This window comes from Biomphalaria glabrata, chromosome 16 (assembly GCF_947242115.1).
Source record: "Biomphalaria glabrata chromosome 16, xgBioGlab47.1, whole genome shotgun sequence".
NCBI lineage: Eukaryota > Metazoa > Mollusca > Gastropoda > Planorbidae > Biomphalaria > Biomphalaria glabrata.
This window is the reverse complement of record NC_074726.1, coordinates 20562614-20584394: the sequence shown is the minus strand read 5'-3', so window position 1 is coordinate 20584394 and position 21781 is coordinate 20562614. Positions and strand designations below refer to the sequence as shown.

The following is a 21781-nucleotide window of genomic DNA, read 5'->3' as shown; positions in this document are numbered from 1 at the left end:
AATGACATGATATAAACTCTATAAATTTGTATTAGACAAAGTGACTCGATATAAACTCTGTAAATTTGTACCAAAGTGACTTGATATAAACTCTGTAAATTTGTACCAGACAAAGTGACTTGATATAAACTCTGTAAATTTGTACCAAAGTGACTTGATATAAACTCTGTAAATTTGTACCAGACATAGTGACTTGATATAAACTCTGTTAATTTGTACCAGACAAAGTGACTTGATATAAACTCTGTAAATTTGTACCAGACAAAGTGACTTGATATAAACTCTGTAAATTTGTACCAGACAAAGTGACTTGATATAAACTCTGTAAATTTGTACCAGACAAAGTGACTTGATATAAACTCTGTAAATTTGTACCAGACAAAGTGACTTGATATAAACTCTGTAAATTTTACCAAAAATGACATGATATAAACTCTATAAATTTGTACCAAAGTGACTTGATATAAACTCTGTAAATTTCTACCAAAGTGACTTGATATAAACTCTGTAAATTTGTACCAAAGTGACTTGATATAAACTCTGTAAATTTGTATCAGACAAAGTGACTTGATATAAACTCTGTAAATTTTACCAAAAATGACATGATATAAACTCTATAAATTTGTACCAGACAAAGTGACTCGATATAAACTCTGTAAATTTGTACCAAAGTGACTTGATATAAACTCTGTAAATTTGTACCAAAGTGACTTGATATAAACTCTGTAAATTTGTACCAAAGTGACTTGATATAAACTCTGTAAATTTGTACCAAAGTGACTTGATATAAACTCTGTAAATTTGTACCAGACAAAGTGACTTGATATAAACTCTGTTAATTTGTACCAGACAAAGTGACTTGATATAAACTCTGTTAATTTGTACCAGACAAAGTGACTTGATATAAACTCTGTAAATTTGTACCAGACAAAGTGACTTGATATAAACTCTGTAAATTTGTACCAGACAAAGTGACTTGATATAAACTCTGTAAATTTGTACCAGACAAAGTGACTTGATAAAAACTCTGTAAATTTGTACCAGACAAAGTGACTTGATAAAAACTCTGTAAATTAGTACCAGACAAAGTGACTTGATAAAAACTCTGTAAATTTCTACCAAAGTGACTTGATATAAACTCTGTAAATTTGTACCAAAGTGACTTGATATAATCTCTGTAAATTTGTACCAGACAAAGTGACTTGATATAAACTCTGTAAATTTGTACCAGACATAGTGACTTGATATAAACTCTGTAAATTTGTACCAGACATAGTGACTTGATATAAACTCTGTTAATTTGTACCAGACAAAGTGACTTGATATAAACTCTGTAAATTTGTACCAGACAAAGTGACTTGATATAAACTCTGTAAATTTGTACTAGACAAAGTGACTTGATATAAACTCTGTAAATTTGTACCAGACAAAGTGACTTGATATAAACTCTGTAAATTTGTACCAGACAAAGTGACTTGATATAAACTCTGTAAATTTTACCAAAAATGACATGATATAAACTCTATAAATTTGTACCAGACAAAGTGACTTGATATAAACTCTGTAAATTTGTACCAAAGTGACTTGATATAAACTCTGTAAATTTGTACCAGACAAAGTGACTTGATATAAACTCTATAAATTTGTACCAGACAAAGTGACTTGATATAAACTCTGTTAATTTGTACCAGACAAAGTGACTTGATATAAACTCTGTAAATTTGTACCAGACAAAGTGACTTGATATAAACTCTGTAAATTTGTACCAAAGGGACTTGATATAAACTCTGTACAAAAATATTTTTCTTTACTGATGCAATGGTATGATATTCAATCCTATTTACTTTTTTGATATTATTTGTATTCAATGTTCTAGGTCTATTCCAACAAAGACAACACAAACTCACTCTGTAGACTGACACAGAGCAGACACAAAAAGATAACTAAATTGGTGTTTGAACACGTCACTCAACATTTAATTTAAAACATGAAGTGGAAATTGGAAAATACGCTATTATTGTTGACATCTTTATTTATTATTTCACTGAGCGCCCCGTCTGGTAAGTGATAGTTTGAATTAGTTGATGATATTGTAAATGAATTTACTTATTTCGTTGCATTAGAGCAATCATGTTGGGCTAACTTGAAAATGTCTGTCGTATTCTGACTCACCAAACGGAAGCAGATCTGACAGTGCTGCCATGCCTCGAATTCCCTTATGACCGTGAAGCTTTAGAGATGCTAAAGAAAGCTGAATCTTTACCACGATGCTCTTACATACAGTTAGCCAAAAATAACATGCATGTACCAGCGCACCAAATAAAAAACAAGCAATAAAAAGGTTAATAAGAAACACTGTTTATTTCAATAAATACACATGATATATAAAGTAACAGTAATAAAATTATTAGAAAGAGCCTGTAGTATACCAATTAAAGAACATATTAATTATAAGTTTCTGATACATTTTAGCTAAAAACAGATTACGCGACATCTTAAGGAAGTGGTATCTTAATTGAAAACAAATCAGCGTATAACTTTGGCGCAAGACCTTTTTACTACTCTGTTAATTTGTTAGTTCTACAAGACGGCCTTGTCTATTCAATTCTGCGAATAAAGTTGGTGTTGTAAGCTTGTCAGATTACATTCTACCGAGATTCAAGGTCTTACCAATAGGAGGTTAAAAACAAGATTCAATCAGACCAATGGTAAGACTGGTTTATAAAGCTACACAAGAGAAACGTCCGGGGAATATGCACTTCTAAATTATATTTTAAAAATTGCAAGATCAAAGTTATGTAACAAAAAAAGTGGAGATTTTGGTGTATCAGTTGTACAAAACAAAGAAAGAGTTGTTAAACTATGTTTTTTTTAAAAGATACATGATACTTTATAGCGGTACGTGACGATTTGGCGCTGCCGTTTTGGCGCGGGACGTTTTGGCGCGAGTTATAATTTGACGATAATTTAATAAGCACGTAGCTTTTATAACAATGTTTATTTCACTCTACCATAATATTGTATGTACAGTATGAATTCTAACACCGTTCAGCAAATTGTTTGTTTTGTAACATAAACTAGCTAATTGTCATACTTTAATATAACAAAACCCATGTTAAAATCTAAAGCTTTATTACGCTGAATGACGACAATAACTCCACACAAAGTAAAGACACGGAATGTGGTCAGTACAAACTTTAATGTGAATCCACAAATGTAAACAAACACTAGGGGCGATAATAGATGGAAACACATTCACGATACTAAGATACTTTGAAAAGATATATTTTGAGAAATTGGGTAGGGGTGATTTGGTGTTATGTTAGAGATTTATCAATAATTAAATAACAAACTTAAATACCAAAAATAGCGGACACAAATATTTCTTCTTTTGTAGGTGAACAATAAGTCTTAACACAAAAACTCAAGCAAAACATAGATATGCATAATTCTTTTTAAAGAAATAATACAATAAACGTACATAATGTATTTCGTGCCTAAACGTCCCTTGCGCCAAAACGGCGGCGCTAAAACGACCTTCGCGCCAAAACGGCGGTGCCAAAACGGAGATGCCAAAACGTCCTGCTTCGACTTTTTAGTTATCTTTAGCACTGAAGAATAAAATATACTAGGTATGTAGCTTTTTTTTTTCTTTTAGTTGTCAACATTGAAGCTTAATTTAGCGTCCTGACATTTCTTCCCCCTTTCAGACCTTACGATCTATAGGGCAGATGCTATTATTGTAAAGGTCATCTGTATCTGTGGTCCACGGTTACCGAGGGTGTCATGTGGCCAGCACAGCGACCGATCGCCTTTACTTTTCCACAACTAACGTTAGGTAACCATTAAAGCTGGGTGTAGGCCTACTCAGAGGTACCCTAAAGATCCCGACATTTAAAAATCCCAGTGTTAACCAGGATTTGAACCCCGGACCACACAGCCACCGTGCCTCCTTGTTGACTTGAGTGAAAATCCACCAATACACCAAAAGAGACAAAACATTTTGAAGATCACACAAACAGCTGCATCCTTGAAACTTTGTTTCTAATTCTGTAGCCCAATAGAAAACAATTCTAGCAATTTAAAAAAGTGCTATTTTTTACAAATTGTAAACATGTCTAACAACGAGTCGAAACAAAAGTAATACACGATCCCCCCTCACCCCACTCGCAACACCCTGTTCTGATAGATGTTTTTAGTATTTTGAAAGAGCTCTTATAGCTCTAGGTTTGAAAAAAAAAACCTGTTTGAACAACCGTTCTGTCTGGTAGAGATCCAAGTCAATGCCTATGTAAAGCATTGCTATTTCCAATATATCTGGCACTCCGGGCGCATGGGCTAGAAATCATGGCCGAAGGCCGTGTAAACCGGGAACCTCCGCCATTATCCTATGTTGTACCAAGCTAACCGTGAAGGACTCGCTATTAATGTAACTGTCCCTTAAGGAACGGCGCATGGATTATCGACAGGGACGTGGAAGCTCTCTTTCAACTCCGCTCGGTGCAAAGGGAAAGCTCTCGCATTCACTTGGACACTTCCACAGGAGTTTTATTTTGCTATTCATTTAGCCTAACCACTTCCTCTAATGTTCATTTCCACCCGAGTGCCACGTTGAGGCAGAAAAGCGTACCCGGGAATCTCGGGACCAAAAGAGTAGATAGAATTAGACAGGAAATACGTCATGTTTAGAAACGCTAGAAGGAGTGACAATAGAGACGCATAGAGTAGAAGATCCCCTGTAAATTAAAGTTTCAAAGGTTTACCAAAGCGTTCCCCAGCTATTTTAAAGAGCGTCTGAAAAGCCGAGAAACTGTCCGGACTTCTATTTGTGTTCTAAGTCTTGATTGGAGCACAACACCACCACCCCACCCCTTAGAGTTTCGATCAAATTTTCCATTATTATTTTTTTTTTTTTTTTAATTTTCAGGTTCTATATCTTCCAGAGACACAGACAAAGTGAGTACTCATTGAAGAACTAATTGAGACGGTTATAAAACATCTGTTACCTTTTTACCTTGACCTATCTCTTAGTCTGTTGGAACGTTGGGGATACCATGCAGGATTCTCCATTACTCTCTGTCTTTTGATTTAGTTAGAACCTCTTTCAATGGCAGGCTAGTCTATTCTTTTATGTTATCCTCCCATCGATTACTCTGCCTGCCTTAATCTTTTTTTCCTGGCACTGTTCCTTGAAGGAAGGTCTTTGCGAGCTACGAAGATCTTGTAATATGCCATAAATTTTTAGCTTTCACATCTGTTAATAATAATAACAGAAAAGAAAAAATAAATATATTGTATAGTGTAGACCTACCAGTTGCGTAGCTAGATTGGGGGGGGGGGGCAGAGGGGGAGAGACTTTAAAAATCCATCAGGGCCACCACTTGAGGGGTTCCCCCCAAATGATTGTTCGAAATTTTTTTTTTTTACATTAAATATTAAATATTACGCAAAATGCAGGGGCTCCCAAAGAGCTCAAGCCCCCGGGGACCCAAATGATGGCAAATTCCTAGACACGCCACTGAGACCTACTTCTGTTTTCTTTGTTTCACATGTTTGGGATGGTTATGACAAATGGCCCACCGACAGATCGTTCACAAAAATTTGGTTCACCCGACAAACGAACCAATTGTCTGTGAGCAATATTTTGTGTGAACCACTTGTCCTGAGACATTTGTGGATGAACCAGGTGTTTGTAAAAAAATTTTCATACGAGATCGTTCGTTTGTGAGCCGTTTGTTTGTGAGTCGTTTGTCATGGAGCGGTTTTGAATGCTCCTTCAGAATCGAAAATTAGTACATCCTAGTGACCTAGCCCATATCATCTTTCTACAGAACGTCAGGAGATAGCGGCGGAAAGAGTTCGTACTGGGGATGATCGGGACGAGAGTTCTGGGTGGGTACCACACGACCAAGTGGAGAGACTTCCTGTCTTACTGTGTCCCACATATCTGAGCATTAGAGTTCTATAAGAAATGTTGTTGTTTTTTATCATAACGTTTAAGTCTCTAAGCATTCATTAAACTAATGATTAGGCTCTAATTCTTACTAAGGGCCCGTTCCGTTTTTCTACCTTAAAACTTCACTATTAGGTGTTGGCGAGAAGAAGAAAATAAAAGAAGCCTTTTCATAGATATAATGAGAGATAATGTGTTTCTATTTCTGTTAAGAAGGTGGAGAGAGAGAGAGAGAGAGAGAGAGAAAGAGAGAGGGAGAGAGAGAGAGAAAAAAAAAAAAGATTTACTCTATTTTACAACGGTAAAAGTCAATACAAGGGAGACTAGAAATTGAACTAATTTATTTACCAAACAGAGTTGTCTGAAGTCACAACTCCCACTAAATACACTGACTGCGTCATAAGTCTATAGATCTATTTACTTTTGACCCAAAGATCGAGGCTGTAGAGGTCAACAAATTCTTCACGTGAAGATGTAGGTTTCAAAACTACTGTGAAGCAGTTCTAGATCTAGAAGTGGGCGTTTCTTTATTCAAAACAAACATTCTCATTCTGACCCGCCTACAGTCTTCACTTTCAAATGAATTGGAACTCAGGTCTCTTAGATTCAATTTTGCACTTATTTGTGCTATTTTTGCGTACATTATTGCATAAATAATGCATTATAGATTTACTTTGATCCTCGGGCGCTGGTCTCCATAGAAATCAAATCTTCATCCATGTTTCCAGCCTCTTACAAACTGATGACCACTACCCTGAGGTCCTCCATGAAGGTGCTGCGCCAAGTTATACGAAGATCCGTGTTACTGCTGACCTGATCCTTTGGTCGTTCGATTCAATTTGTTGAAGACCATGTCCCGCAAACCTCGTGCGACGCTTGGCAACAACATTGCAATGTGGTCGAGTGCACAGTCGGCGTAACATTTCTCTGTATGTGACCCTATCTCTTACAATTTTTCTTAGCCATGGCTGCTAAGCTTGCATGTAGCCTCCTCTCAAATTTTCTAAATTACACCCATGTCTTGTTTGTATAAGTTGCTTTGGATTGTGGATTTTCGTCTCAAGACTAATAGCTAGGCTTGTTCAAATTGGGCGTAACCTTCGGAAAATGAAAGGGTGTCTTGACTGAGTGGTAAAGCGCTTAGCTTCCGATCGGAAGGGTATTAGTTCGATTGTCAATAAAGACGGGTTCTCAGACAAAACAGCGCCGACAAAAATGCGCGGAACAAATATTTTTCAATCATTTAGCAAGAAATACTTTAGATTTCGTAAGATATAATTAGAGCCAATATTTTTGTTTTGTTTTAATGTTATCACTATTTGCCTATCCTTTTGCAGGAAATACATTTGATATCTTAAAATATAAATATTCAAACACTATACTAAAATTATAATAATCTAAAATGGGTAATTTCAAAATATAGCATTTATTTATATTCCCAAAAATGCACTTCAAAAACCCGCAAAGATACTTCCATACTTGTCAGATTTACACACACACACATTTCATAAAGGTGTAAGGGAGATTACTTTGCTCTTACGGAGAATTTTAAAGCCCGCCCAAATCTCCCTCACCGCCCCCCAAAAAATCCTGGTTATGCCCATGTATAGCTCTACTTGAAATATAGAACATTCTATTTTTATGGTATCAATTTCAACTTGCTAACTGCTCCATCTTTACGGCCGAATTGCACGCAATATTGCTTGCACTTATGGCCGTAAAAGCATCAGAAAGGAGGAAATTTATAATCTGCTCCGACTCCAAATCTGCATTGCAAGCTTTGGGGCGGATGAAGACTGACATCCCATTGGTACATAAGAGCCTGAAGCTGTTGGACCAAATAACAGCCGACCGTAGGGATGTCACCTTCATCTGGGTCCCCTCCCATGTTGGCATTGAGGGAAACGAAGCCGCAGACAGAGAAGCAAAGAGAGCCCTAAATCATGCGGTGTCAGGAACCCAAATTCCCTACTCGGACCTGAGACAAAGTATTGCCTCTGCCACCTATCGAGAGTGGCAGAACCGATGGGAGGCTGAGACTCACAGTAAACTCAGGCAGATTGTGGTGGATGTCAGGTGGCGGCCCACATCTAAGGGTCTGACAAGGCGTGGTAGCACGGCCATGTCCAGACTTAGGATTGGCCACACCTACATCACGCACTCTTTTGTACTGAAGAGAGAGGAGCCCCCACTTTGTGAGTACTGTGACTCTCGCCTCACCGTGGAACATATCCTCGTTGATTGCCCCAGATACCAGGATGTCAGGGCGAAATATTTTAGAGTCACTAATTTAAATACACTATTTGATAATGTCGACCCTGGGAAGGTACTGGGCTTTATCCGGGAAGTGGGGCTATCTACGAAGATCTGATTTATGAATTTGTGAACATGCACTATTTACATTAGATTTTTACCAAATATTTAAATTTTTACTACCTTTACTATTTTAACTGTGAATAGACCTTGATTTTAATGATATGACTGTATAGAATCTGGCCCTTGTTGTTTAGAGAGAGAGGGATCCTTAAGGGACTGCAGGCACGACATGGCCTAAATTGTGCCGATGTGCCTCAAATCAAAAAATAAATCAAATCAACTTGCTAAACTTGACCTCGCTAAAGTCTAAATTGAATTTTGGAGGCTTTGAATGATCAGATATATTTAGTCACAGTCTTCCATGATGTTAGAATGATGTGTATGTTTTTTTATTGCTAATATGACGCTATAACAACTTCACAATTTAATGGCAGTTTAGAGAATTTGATATTTTTTAAATTTCAGATATCGGGTTTAAAGTATAAGGTAAGTTTCTTAATATAATTTATCGATTTTTGAAGGCTACATACTCGTTAAATAGATATCGGTTTATACTGCTTCTTCGTTGAAGATAAGCACAATCTCATTGCCTTGGAATTCCAAGATGTCTATGAAGTCCAACCTTCGCTTCAAAAAGTCTCTAACACTTAATACACTAATAGGTTTCTAATTGACTTTTTAAAATCTATTTTGAAAAAACGATGCTGGTCTTGACCTTCAAAGCTTTCTACTCGATCGAGAGATCCGAACAAGACTCTGGCCCCGAAACCCTCCTATAGAAGAAAAACTACACAGAGAACTGCCTGATCTGGAAACCACTGCTCGGTTCATCTCAGATATAAAATTACTGACCTGAACTGCCTGATCTGGAAACCACTGCTCGGTTCATCTCAGATATAGAATTACTGACCTGGACTGCCTGATCTGGAAACCACTGCGCAGTTCATCTCAGATATAGAATTACTGACCTAGACTGCCTGATCTGAAAACCACTGCGCAGTTCATCTCAGATATAGAATTACTGACCTGGACTGCCTGATCTGGAAACCACTGCTCGGTTCATCTCAGATATAGAATTACTGACCTGGACTGCCTGATCTGGAAACCACTGCTCGGTTCATCTCAGATATAGAATTACTGACCTGGGCTGCCTGATCTGGAAACATCTGCGCAGTTCATCTCAGATATAGGATTACTGATCTGAACCCTCCAACTAGAAACAATGAGAATGAAGAAGAAGCTAGCCCATAATTTTTGGTCAGATCCTTTTTCTTTGCAGGCAACTATCCTCTTTGCATCGTAGCCTGAGGCAGACACTCATTGCTCTGCAAAATGAGGGGCGATCAATGGCAAGCGTTACCCAGTCATGCGTGTGCATTTCACATTCCCCGAGCACTTGAGAGGTCTCCTTGGTGTTCACTTATGACTACAGGCACGCGCTCACTAGCAGACGTTCTCACCTCATGACAGGCTTACAGAATAAAACGTAGCAGAACACGTGGAAATCACAAAAATAAACTAACTTAAGTTCTAATTAAATAGACTAGCATTCCAAACATTGTATCAACTTTACATATATTAAGCAGTCCCGTGCATCCATTTGTAAATGGATATAATCTCTGATTCCCTGGAATAGTTCGATCTGTAACTTTACATATATCAAGCAGTCCAGTGCATCCATTTGTAAATGGATATAATCTCTGATTCCCTGGAATAGTTGGATCTGTAACTTTACATATATCAAGCAGTCCAGTGCATCCATTTGTAAATGGATATAATATCTGATTCCCTGGAATAGTTCGATCTGTAACTTTACATATATCAAGCAGTCCAGTGCATCCATTTGTAAATGGATATAATCTCTGATTCCCTGGAATAGTTTGATCTGTAACTTTACATATATCAAGCAGTCCAGTGCATCCATTTGTAAATGGATATAATCTCTGATTCCCTGGAATAGTTCGATCTGTAACTTTACATATATCAAGCAGTCCCGTGCATCCATTTGTAAATGGATATAATATCTGATTCCCTGGAATAGTTTAATCTGTAACTTTACATATATCAAGCAGTCCAGTGCATCCATTTGTAAATGGATATAATCTCTGATTCCCTAGAATAGTTGGATCTGTAACTTTACATATATCAAGCAGTCCAGTGCATCCATTTGTAAATGGATATAATCTCTGATTCCCTGGAATAGTTTGATCTGTAACTTTACATATATCAAGCAGTCCAGTGCATCCATTTGTAAATGGATATAATCTCTGATTCCCTGGAATAGTTCGATCTGTAACTTTATATATATTAAGCAGTCCAGTGCATCCATTTGTAAATGGATATAATATCTGATTCCCTGGAATAGTTCGATCTGTAACTTTACATATATCAAGCAGTCCAGTGCATCCATTTGTAAATGGATATAATCTCTGATTCCCTGGAATAGTTCGATCTGTAACTTCACATATATCAAGCAGTCCCGTGCATCCATTTGTAAATGGATATAATCTCTGATTCCCTGGAATAGTTCGATCTGTAACTTTACATATATCAAGCAGTCCAGTGCATCCATTTGTAAATGGATATAATCTCTGATTCCCTGGAATAGTTTCATCCGTAACTTTACATCGCTTCATGCTCAGGACAAATACTTAAAGTATCATAGAGATACAATCAAATATAACTGATCTTTTAGAAAAAAAATCATATAACACCTTTACAAAAATTGTACATCTGATGGTTTATTTGAGTATTTTGTGGAATGCTTTTAGTATTCAAATAATTAAAATAGTTTAAAATTATTATTGATGAATGAATAGTCTGTAACAATGTGAAATCCGTGTATTGATTTATTTTTTAAAATTTTGTTTCTTTTCTGCAGCTTCAGCGGTTACATGATTTGGTGAGTTTTTGTTTTTGATTTGTAGATTAACTGTTTAAATCTGTTAACTACAAAGTTAAATACAAAGAACTTGACACGTCTATTTTCTTTCAGTAGTGGAGAGTTTCACGAGAAACAATGTCAAGGACACTAAATTGAACTTTAATATTGTCAACTAAATAATAAAAAAAGAATGGAGCTTTAATTTTAACATTATCCAAATGTGTGACAGTTGATCTTCTTTATGACTACTAGTTAGTTGCCCAATGGTTTTAAAATAAGTTGAAGTCTTATTGTGAAAGTCCTGTTTTTACTTTTTTTTAATATTACTTGTTCTACAAACAGAAGCTCTAGGACAATGTGATTCTGTAGCGCTAAAAGGGCACAACAATTATCATAGAGCTTTAACAAAACGTAGTTTATCATTATTTCCTTTATTTGATACACCGGATACCCCAAAAAGCTACCTATTTATAGTTTTCGACATGTCTGAAAATCTTCAACACACGAAAACAATACATCCGGTATAATTAACTCTGTTGTTTCGTACGACAGCTAGCTAAGCTGGACTCCAGCGATGAGAACGACCTGAAATCTATCATCACACAAAGGGGAAATAAGTCACGCCCTGTGGTGTCAGAAGACATGAAAGCAGAAGAAATCACACAGGCTCCATCCATTACATCGGTAAAAATCAGATACTCCAATAATTACATATGCGAATAAACCGGTCTAATAACAAAAGAATATAGAATCACTTACCATTATTACACATCTCGATAGCAAAGCCATTATTCTTTTTTTGTGTTGTTTTATGTTGTCATATTTTGTTATATTTTGTTAGGTGGCTGCACCAGGTCAAGGTCATATCCTGAATTCCAAAGACGACGAAGACTCTATCCTTGTAAGAAAAAAAGGAAGATCCTTGTATAACACATTCTCGACATCACTTTCAAATATAACCTTATATTTTTTAAAATTTTATTAATATACAATGCATACATTCAATTTGGACCTTTAGGTGTTCATATGGCCAGTCCAATTCACTAGGGCTCAGCCTTTTCCATGGTCTCACTTTGAAGCTTTACTTGATCTTTGTTTTTCCCATCATTTCTGTGGCCTCAACCCTGCTAGAAAATGAAAGGTCTTGCCTAAGGGAGACAATCATTGATCTGAACTTCTCTCCCTTTCACAAGCACGTTATTTCTCCCCCCACACATTCTTAGATCAACTGGAAACTTTTTAAAATAGTAACTTACAAAACATGAGTTAATTAAGTAATTAACCAATTAGTCAATTAATTATTTTGTTTTGATGTTGGAAAAGGGAAAATAAGTTCTACATTATTGAGAGATATGCTGTAAATATGGAGTTCTTCTCTTTAGAGAAGCCATTTTTTTTAAAAGTATTTTTATCTTTGTCACTATACCGAATGAACTATTCTAAGAGTGGGAGTTTTCACAGTAAAAGTTAGTCTCAGTTGTCTGTACTTTGCTTAGTACATTAGTAAGGTCCGGTTTTCATTCTTCAAGCCATAAGACACTAAGAGAGAAAAAGAAGATATGGCAATATAAGTAAATGTTGTGGCGATATAATAGAATTTAAAGGTAAATGTAAGAAAACCAACAGTGGGAGATTGGGAGAGATTTTACATAAATAAACAAAATAAGCAATGTCAAGGAACCCAAATGGAAATGTCGTTGTTGCCAACTAAACTCTATACATTACTTTATGTTGCTAGCGGAAGAGTTTAGAAATGAGATTCTTCCGTGCCGAAAAGTGGCACCAAAGTTATGATTTGGTCTAAAAACACTTCGCTTGTCAACACTTCTGTATTCTGTACATCAGCCAATTTGCTATTTATGAATTTGTTTCCATGTATGAAAAAAAAAGTTTGATGATGAACTTTGTAATTCCAGATCTTATCTAAAGCATTGGCTAAACTGCAGCAACCATCTTACAACAATGAAGATTCCACGGGAGGTAAGTCATTGCCAACTTGTACACATAATAGTAAAAGTAAAGTATCTCAATCAGACCTTGCGATCTATGATGAAGATGTTGCACAGGCCATCTGTTTCTATGCGTGACGGTTAACGAGGTTGTAATGTGGCCTACACAATGACCAACTGCCATTTGCTTGTCCAACTATAGTTTTGTACCACATTAGAGTTGAGTGGACTCAGGGACTTCCTGAACATCGAGATTCAATGAGATGCGAACCAGGAACAACTCGGTTCGAAAGTCATGCGATTTATCAACCATTACATTAGCGAAAACTGTCTTTATGTCTATTCTCAGGCTGTTACTGTGTTGGTGTCTATTATCAGGCTGTTACTGTCTTGGTGTCTATTCTCAGGCTGTTACTGTCTTGGTGTCTATTGACAGGCTGTTACTGTCTAGGTGTCTGTTTTCAAGATCTTCCATATCTGATTCAGAATAATCACGAATTGCCATAAATTCTAAGGCAATATCTTTGACTCCGAAGATTATGGAACAATTGAGTATTCAACTTGACCACGCAAACCACATCTATCTATCGTGGGTTTGTTTAAGTTTTTGTTTTCGTCTGCGCCTGTTTTCGGCAAGGGACCTTCTTTGGGTCTCAAATGTGTGTCCAAAGACCATCTGATGGCAGCTGCTTTCCTATATGCCAATAAATTGATCTTTATTGCGTTTCCACAAAAGGGGTCTGCACCACTGTTACGCTGTCCTCCTTTAATGTTGCCAAAAAATATCGCATTTGGCATTCGATAATCCCCTATACGAGGTGTCCAACTCAGCTCACCTGCCCAATGCTAAGTGGTGCTTCTAAACTGTCCACACCAGCCTCTAGCAAAACATTGTTATTTGTAATGAAGTCTGCCAGAATATGCCCATTATGGAACGAAGGCACATTTGATGGAAGCTTTTGAGGAGCCTTAGCTGCCTTCTATAGAGCGCCAAAATCTCAGTAAGAACCACTTCTTAAAGATTTTAGTTGGTATTCGAAGCGACCTATGCCGCTATACGTTCATTATTATTATTTATATTATAATTATAACACATGCCTATATAATTTGTCTTATAGGTATTGTGTCACGTCCCTACTGTTTATATAGGTGTGTTAAATTATGCTAAGTTTAGGTTGGGATTTATTTTATATAGGTCTGTGAGCTTATGTTTAAGCATAGTTGTATTGTTTGATATGATACGAATGTTCCTTCAGAGTAGGAGATTATTAAATTGTAATGTCTCGTGGTGTAAATCATTTAAATTATTTTAAATAAAGCTAAGCGCAGAACTATCTAAATTTAAATTAATAAAAACTAGGGCCTAATATTCGTTAGAATAGCTAGTTATATTAGAACCGAGAATCTAATATGTTAATTCTACACGAACGTGATATTAGAAATCCGTAAACATTGTACATATGTAACAATATGTTTGGGTGTCTCTGTTTACAGACCATCTCGGCACGGAGTACAACGAAGACAATTCAAAGTCAGATTCTAAGACAGACACCATGGAAAACTTCATTCAACAGGCGCTGCTGAAACTAAGTCAAGACACTTCAAAAGGTAAATTCCTTTACGATTTCTCAATACTATGTAATGAGGTATGTGTGGCTGTACTATGTAATGAGGTATGTGTGGCTGTACTATGTAATGAGGTATGTCTGGCTGTACTATGTAATGAGGTATGTGTGGCTGTACAATGTAATGAGGTATGTGTGGCTGTAATATAAAATGAGGTATGTGTGGCTGTACTATGAAATGAGGTATGTGTGGCTGTACTATGAAATGAGGTATGTGTGGCTGTACTATGAAATGAGGTATGTGTGGCTGTACAATGTAATGAGGTATGTGTGGCTGTACTATGAAATGAGGTATGTGTGGCTGTACTATGAAATGAGGTATGTGTGGCTGTACTATGAAATGAGGTATGTGTGGCTGTACAATGTAATGAGGTATGTGTGGCTGTACTATGAAATGAGGTATGTGTGGCTGTACTATGAAATGAGGTATGTGTGGCTGTACTATGAAATGAGGTATGTGTGGCTGTACTATGTAATGATATGTGTGGTTGAGAGGCGAGAACCGCTTGGCTAGGGCTTGGTCACCTAACAAGGAGGCTAGACTTTGAATCCCTACTCGAGTTGTGTTTGTTGAGAGCTTAAGGGCAGCACGGAAAGCCTCTCTCAGATACCATCTCTTTCCCCCCACAGACACCACTGGTCTACATAAGAGATTAGAGTCATAGACCATAGTGCACCGAAAACACTATAATCATGAAAGATTCGCTATATATTATAGCAATTTAAAAAAAGCATTAAAATGATTTTTGTAAACTAACTTCAACATAGATGTACATGATGATTACATTTAATGCTTATAATCCTTCGAAGTTTCAGACTAAACAACTCAAGGTGGACTTACTAGCGAAGACGCTCTCGTTATTTTCACATAAACATAGTAGCACTTTTCTGATATTATAGAGTACTGACTGAGAGAAACTATTCATGAAAGTCACAACAACTATATTTCGGTTCTGTTTATAGTAAACGATTATAGGTTTTCATTTAAATATTATTTTATAATCTCATAATCCGATATGGGCGGATCCAAAGCCCAGATAAGAAACGAGGAGGGTTTGGCGTGGGGGGCTAGCGACCCCACCCTTTAAAACCTCATAGAATACAGAGATAACAAACCCATTTCGAACGGCGCGGGAGGACATAAGTCTAATCTCATAATTCAAGTACATATATAACAAACAAAATTCCTAATAAGAAGTCATATGTGGGATAGATGTTCTTAAGTGTATTATGGATATATTTACATTATTTACAGACATTAATCCAGTGAAGAAATTTTTTTTATCTACAGACAGACTCATTTGGCGCGTACTGGTGATTGTAAAGATACTAAAGAGTTTTTGTTTTTTTTGTCTGTATCATAGTCTAAACTATCTGCACCGTCGGAAGCCTATTCTATTCTGTATCTCTGTCCACTACTGGCTATGACGTTTCATCTTGACAAATTAATGACGAGAAAGTAATGGTAGGTCCCGCTGTAGTGTAGTACACATTAAATCATAACTACTAGTGTTTCAGAGGGAAGACATATTAGGAACCCAGTTTGTTGCGTAAACACAAGCGGTGTTGCACTGACGCTCTAGTGTGCAAATGTACATATAATACCATTATGTTACACATGTGACTTTTGTTTTTCTCGTGTGATCCAATGGAATGCGATGCAAGGCGCTTGGCACTGACTCAATTGGTGGAACTGTAAGATGAAATACCTTAACCACGGGTATTATAAAACATCAAATAGTCAGAACTTAAGGAAACAATATTCATTTCAAACCAACTAAAATAAATTGTTTTAATTCAAGAAAAACCAATTCTTTTTTTTTTCTTTTTAAACAAAAATTACAATTAAATATAAAAACGAAAAAAAAAAAGATTATAAAGAGAGTTTTTGTTTCCCATAAACTCAGATACGGCCCCCGAAAATAATATCAGAGATTATGAGGTACAAACTAGAAAACAACCACAATACTCCGTCCCTTTATACAAGAAGACGTGGACAGGTCAAAAATGTTTCCGACGTTGTTGTATTTCTATTCCGCTGGCTTTGTTATTATTATACTACATTCGTTTTATTTCATTCGTTATATTACATTCGTTATGTTCATAAGACTTCAATGAACTGATTGTTATGTAGATATGATTCTGAGTAAGATTGGCCCTTAGCAGATGTGATTGAATGATCCTTTAATTGATTCATGGTTTCTTAAAGAACTCATTCCCTTTTGACAATGTATTAAACTGCGTTTCTCAAAATGGGGGATCGACATCCTACCAAGGAGGGGTGGGGGCGACGTCTAACCGGTGGGTGTGTGACATACTAACAAGAGGGATTGGGGGGGGGGAGATGCGACTCTGCATATTTTATTCTAAAAAAATATTGCTATATTGTTTATATGCATAATCTAGTATCAAAAGAAAAGAAAACTCCAGAGGTTGCTACACAGTCTGGAAAGAAAGACTCGCTACAAGATGAAGGTAAGAGCATGAATCCTGTATAGTTTGGACGTCATATTGATTTTCTTTTGACTGCAAGGATTGGCTGTTACATATATATGTGTATTTATGTTTATCTATGTTGTGTGTGTGTGTGTTTGTTGACTTATTGTCTCCCTTGTCTTACTGTTCAGTGTGTTCACGTGCTCGCATGTTTTTATCAAGTATGTTATCAGTATGTATTCAAGTCTCCTGTTAGTTTTTTTCACTTTCTTGTCATGTCAATAAAAATGGAGTTGTAATTTAAACAGCAGTGTTGTTTGTACATCCTCATTGACAATAGAACATTGGCCTTCTTTCTATTCGTAGTGAGCAAAAGTTGACTACATATATATATATATACAAATAAGAAATGAAATACTGTACATTCTATTTATCTTCGTATCTCTGAACAGAGACATTGGATGCACCCGCCTACTCAATAGTAGCACTAGTGTAGCATAGTCTCTAGTCTTGGATAAAGAGATTATGGATGGCAAATGTCTCATGAGAATATGAGGTCTTGTGGGAGAAGGCTTTTCTAGTTTTGGATCCTTAACTCTTTGTAATGGCCACGTGACATCTTCATTAGCATTTCACCAAGTGACCTCTACAATATCTGCCTCACAGGCGTCTGGTTTCGTATAAAGATTGTTAAAACCTGTTAGATTATCTGCTGATGTTGTATAAAGATTGTTAAAACCTGTTAGATTATCTGCTGATTTTGTATAAAGATTGTTAAAACCTGTTAGATTATCTGCTGATTTTGTATAAAGATTGTTAAAACCTGTTAGATTATCTGCTGATGTTGTATAAAGATTGTTAAAACCTGTTAGATTATCTGCTGATTTTGTATAAAGATTGTTAAAACCTGTTGGGTTATCTGCTGATTTTGTATAAAGATTGTTAAAACCTGTTAGATTATCTGCTGATTTTGTATAAAGATTGTTAAAACCTGTTAGATTATCTGCTGATTTTGTATAAAGATTGTTAAAACCTGTTAGATTATCTGCTGATTTTGTATAAAGATTGTTAAAACCTGTTAGATTATCTGCTGATGTTGTATAAAGATTGTTAAAACCTGTTAGATTATCTGCTGATTTTGTATAAAGATTGTTAAAACCTGTTAGATTATCTGCTGATTTTGTATAAAGATTGTTAAAACCTGTTAGATTATCTGCTGATGTTGTATAAAGATTGTTAAAACCTGTTGGGTTATCTGCTGATGTTGTATAAAGATTGTTAAAACCTATTAGATTATCTGCTGATTTTGTATAAAGATTGTTAAAACCTGTTGGGTTATCTGCTGATTTTGTATAAAGATTGTTAAAACCTGTTAGATTATCTGCTGATTTTGTATAAAGATTGTTAAAACCTGTTGGGTTATATGCTGATTTTGTATAAAGATTGTTAAAACCTGTTGGGTTATATGCTGATTTTGTATAAAGATTGTTAAAACCTGTTGGGTTATATGCTGATTTTGTATAAAGATTGTTAAAACCTGTTAGATTATCTGCTGATTTTGTATAAAGATTGTTAAAACCTGTTAGATTATCTGCTGATGTTGTATAAAGATTGTTAAAACCTGTTAGATTATCTGCTGATTTTGTATAAAGATTGTTAAAACCTGTTAGATTATCTGCTGATGTTGTATAAAGATTGTTAAAACCTGTTGGGTTATATGCTGATTTTGTATAAAGATTGTTAAAACCTGTTAGATTATCTGCTGATGTTGTATAAAGATTGTTAAAACCTGTTGGGTTATATGCTGATTTTGTATAAAGATTGTTAAAACCTGTTGGGTTATATGCTGATTTTGTATAAAGATTGTTAAAACCTGTTGGGTTATATGCTGATTTTGTATAAAGATTGTTAAAACCTGTTGGGTTATATGCTGATTTTGTATAAAGATTGTTAAAACCTGTTAGATTATCTGCTGATGTTGTATAAAGATTGTTAAAACCTGTTGGGTTATATGCTGATTTTGTATAAAGATTGTTAAAACCTGTTGGGTTATATGCTGATTTTGTATAAAGATTGTTAAAACCTGTTGGGTTATATGCTGATTTCGTATAAAGATTGTTAAAACCTGTTAGATTATATGCTGATTTTGTATAAAGATTGTTAAAACCTGTTAGATTATCTGCTGATGTTGTATAAAGATTGTTAAAACCTGTTAGATTATCTGCTGATTTTGTATAAAGATTGTTAAAACCTGTTGGGTTATATGCTGATTTCGTATAAAGATTGTTAAAACCTGTTAGATTATATGCTGATGTTGTATAAAGATTGTTAAAACCTGTTAGATTATCTGCTGATGTTGTATAAAGATTGTTAAAACCTGTTAAATTATCTGCTGATGTTTTTTTAATTCTTTTTTTTTTCTTGTTTTCTTTCTTAAAGCTTTGACACTTGTAGAAGAAAGATTGTCAAAAGATATTCAACTCATTCAGAAATTGGGCTTCTCAATCGAAGACGTGATCCAGGATCTATCGAAAAAAAGTAAGTCACCAATCCTAGATCAGACTTTCCTAGACCAGATTTTTCTAGACCTTACTTCCCTAGGCCAGACTTTGATAGACCAGATTTGTCTAGACCAAACTTCCCCAGACCAGACTTTTCATGACCAGACTCTTTCTAGACCAGATTTTTCTAGACTTGCAGAGCGTAATATAGAAATAAAAAAAAAAGTATATTAAAGTATTAAAATAATAAAAAACATAAAAAAGAATTAAATATGAATCTGATAAGTCAGTTTCTAATACAACCATCTACAAAACAATTTTTATTTTTACAATACCTGTATTCTAGTCGTTCCTTCCTGGAACCTGGATCCAGGAACAGCTGATCTCAAAAATGCTTTTAACGATTTTCCTAGAAATTTAACAGTTGATGAATATCGCTGAGAAAATAATTACTAGCTCGTTGACCACATGGAGAAAACTCTAATTTGACAGTTATAATTTTTCAAAGTAAAAAAATAAATATATATAGATTTAGCTTCACTAGACTTAGGAAAAAAAAACATTGCGTAAACAGCCATAGTGTTCCGAAATTATACGATAATAGAGTAAATTTAAAGTTATTTAATTTTATTGAAAGAATATATATAAGATTTACTAATATTATTTTACGTAAATTTAACATAGATTACATATAGATTCTCGATTTTAAAGGAGATCTAGACTGGATCTTAACAGTTTTAAATCAGAAGTCTGGGTCTAGTAGGCCTGTTCGATCTCAATGTAAATCCATTCATGGTCTAAATAATTAATGACAATATCAATAAACAATCACCAATTGTATGAATTCCTTCGGGCTGAATTAGTACGCATCAAAATACGTTCACGCTTCTATTTTTTAGCGGCCCCCGAAAGGGGAAAAGACGCTATTAGTTTTGGCTTCCGAATCGGGGGTCCCGGGTTCGAATCCTGGGATTTTCAACTTTGGAATCTTTGGGCGCCCTTGAGTCTACCCAGCTCTAATGGGTACCTGACATTAGTTGGGTAAAAGTAAAGGCGGTTGGTCGTTGTGCTGGCTATATGACACCCTCGTTAACCGTAGGCCACAAAAACAGATGAACTTTACATCATCTGCCCTATAGACCACAAGGTCTATAAGGGGAACTAGTTAGGCCAGGTTCACATCTAACTTTACATTCACTTTCACCTATCCTTTGATCTGCTGGACCGTTGGTCCAGTGTAATCAACTCTCCTAACCCTAACCGTTGGGGCACTACACAAGATCTGTTAACCTTCTTTCTCCATTCTTATCTCTCATTTGTCTTTGATATAATTTCATTCGGATGTTCTTTCTGAAAATATTGAAGCCTGCCTGGGTGGACCACTTCGGGGCCGATTTTGAGTTTGTGTTTCCACACAAACTGTCTTTTGTAACCTTGTTTTTATATACTTTATTATATTTTATTTTAAGTTGTATGATGGAGGTAATGTCTTTTTAAAAAAATTGTATTTCTTATTTTTCTTCATTGTTTTGATTATATGTATGAGATCTATAGATGTAGCCTACTTGTAACGAATTCACAATATCTTCCACAGAAGAAAAAGAAAAAGAGTTATCTGATCTTGAGACCCAGTTACAGGAGTTAAAAAATTAACATTAATTAAAAAAAACAACAACATTAAAAATTGTTCATTAGTGTAAATCACGAAGAATGTTATTGCCTGTCAATCAATTCATTTCACATTTTTTTATTGTTCCTATAATGCCATATTTGTTACGTATTTAATCTTTGCTTTTTTTTGTTTGTTTGTTATTGTAATTTCGTGCCTATCGAATTATTGAGCCACAGAAATAAAAAAAATCTGTCCTTAAAATGTGCTTCATATTGACTTGTAGTATATAGTACTGTCGTTTCTTTTCTTTCAGTTTTACTATTTCATTTTTTTTTATTCACGCTAAATATAAGAGATTAATGCATTTAAAATTCAACCATGTTATTTATATAGGCCTAGATGATGATGATCGGTCGTAGACTTGTAGGGCTAGATTGCTGGTAAACAACTAAACCGCTGTAGGCGTATAATAATTTAAATTATAAAAATTATACTCATAATTATC

The 21781-nt window shown here is 35.4% G+C and overlaps 1 protein-coding gene across 4 annotated transcripts in view; it reads left to right on the top strand.

Annotated features, from left to right (window-relative positions):
* Positions 1-21489, top strand: part of LOC106069500 (uncharacterized) — a 44726-nt gene extending 23237 nt beyond the window's left edge. The window contains exons 2-12 of one of the 4 annotated variants that reach the window (XM_056014627.1): positions 1877-2060; positions 4928-4956; positions 8735-8755; positions 11151-11171; positions 11706-11837; positions 11995-12054; positions 13070-13133; positions 14597-14710; positions 17134-17202; positions 19603-19701; positions 21259-21489. In XM_056014627.1, the coding sequence (XP_055870602.1) occupies positions 1988-2060; positions 4928-4956; positions 8735-8755; positions 11151-11171; positions 11706-11837; positions 11995-12054; positions 13070-13133; positions 14597-14710; positions 17134-17202; positions 19603-19701; positions 21259-21317 (741 nt within the window). In that variant the 5' untranslated portion in view covers positions 1877-1987 and the 3' untranslated portion in view covers positions 21318-21489. The remainder of the gene's footprint in view (positions 1-1876; positions 2061-4927; positions 4957-8734; positions 8756-11150; positions 11172-11705; positions 11838-11994; positions 12055-13069; positions 13134-14596; positions 14711-17133; positions 17203-19602; positions 19702-21258) is intronic. The other 3 variants (XM_056014629.1, XM_056014628.1, XM_056014630.1) reach the window with 3 other exon arrangements.
* Positions 21490-21781: the final 292 nt, after the last annotated feature.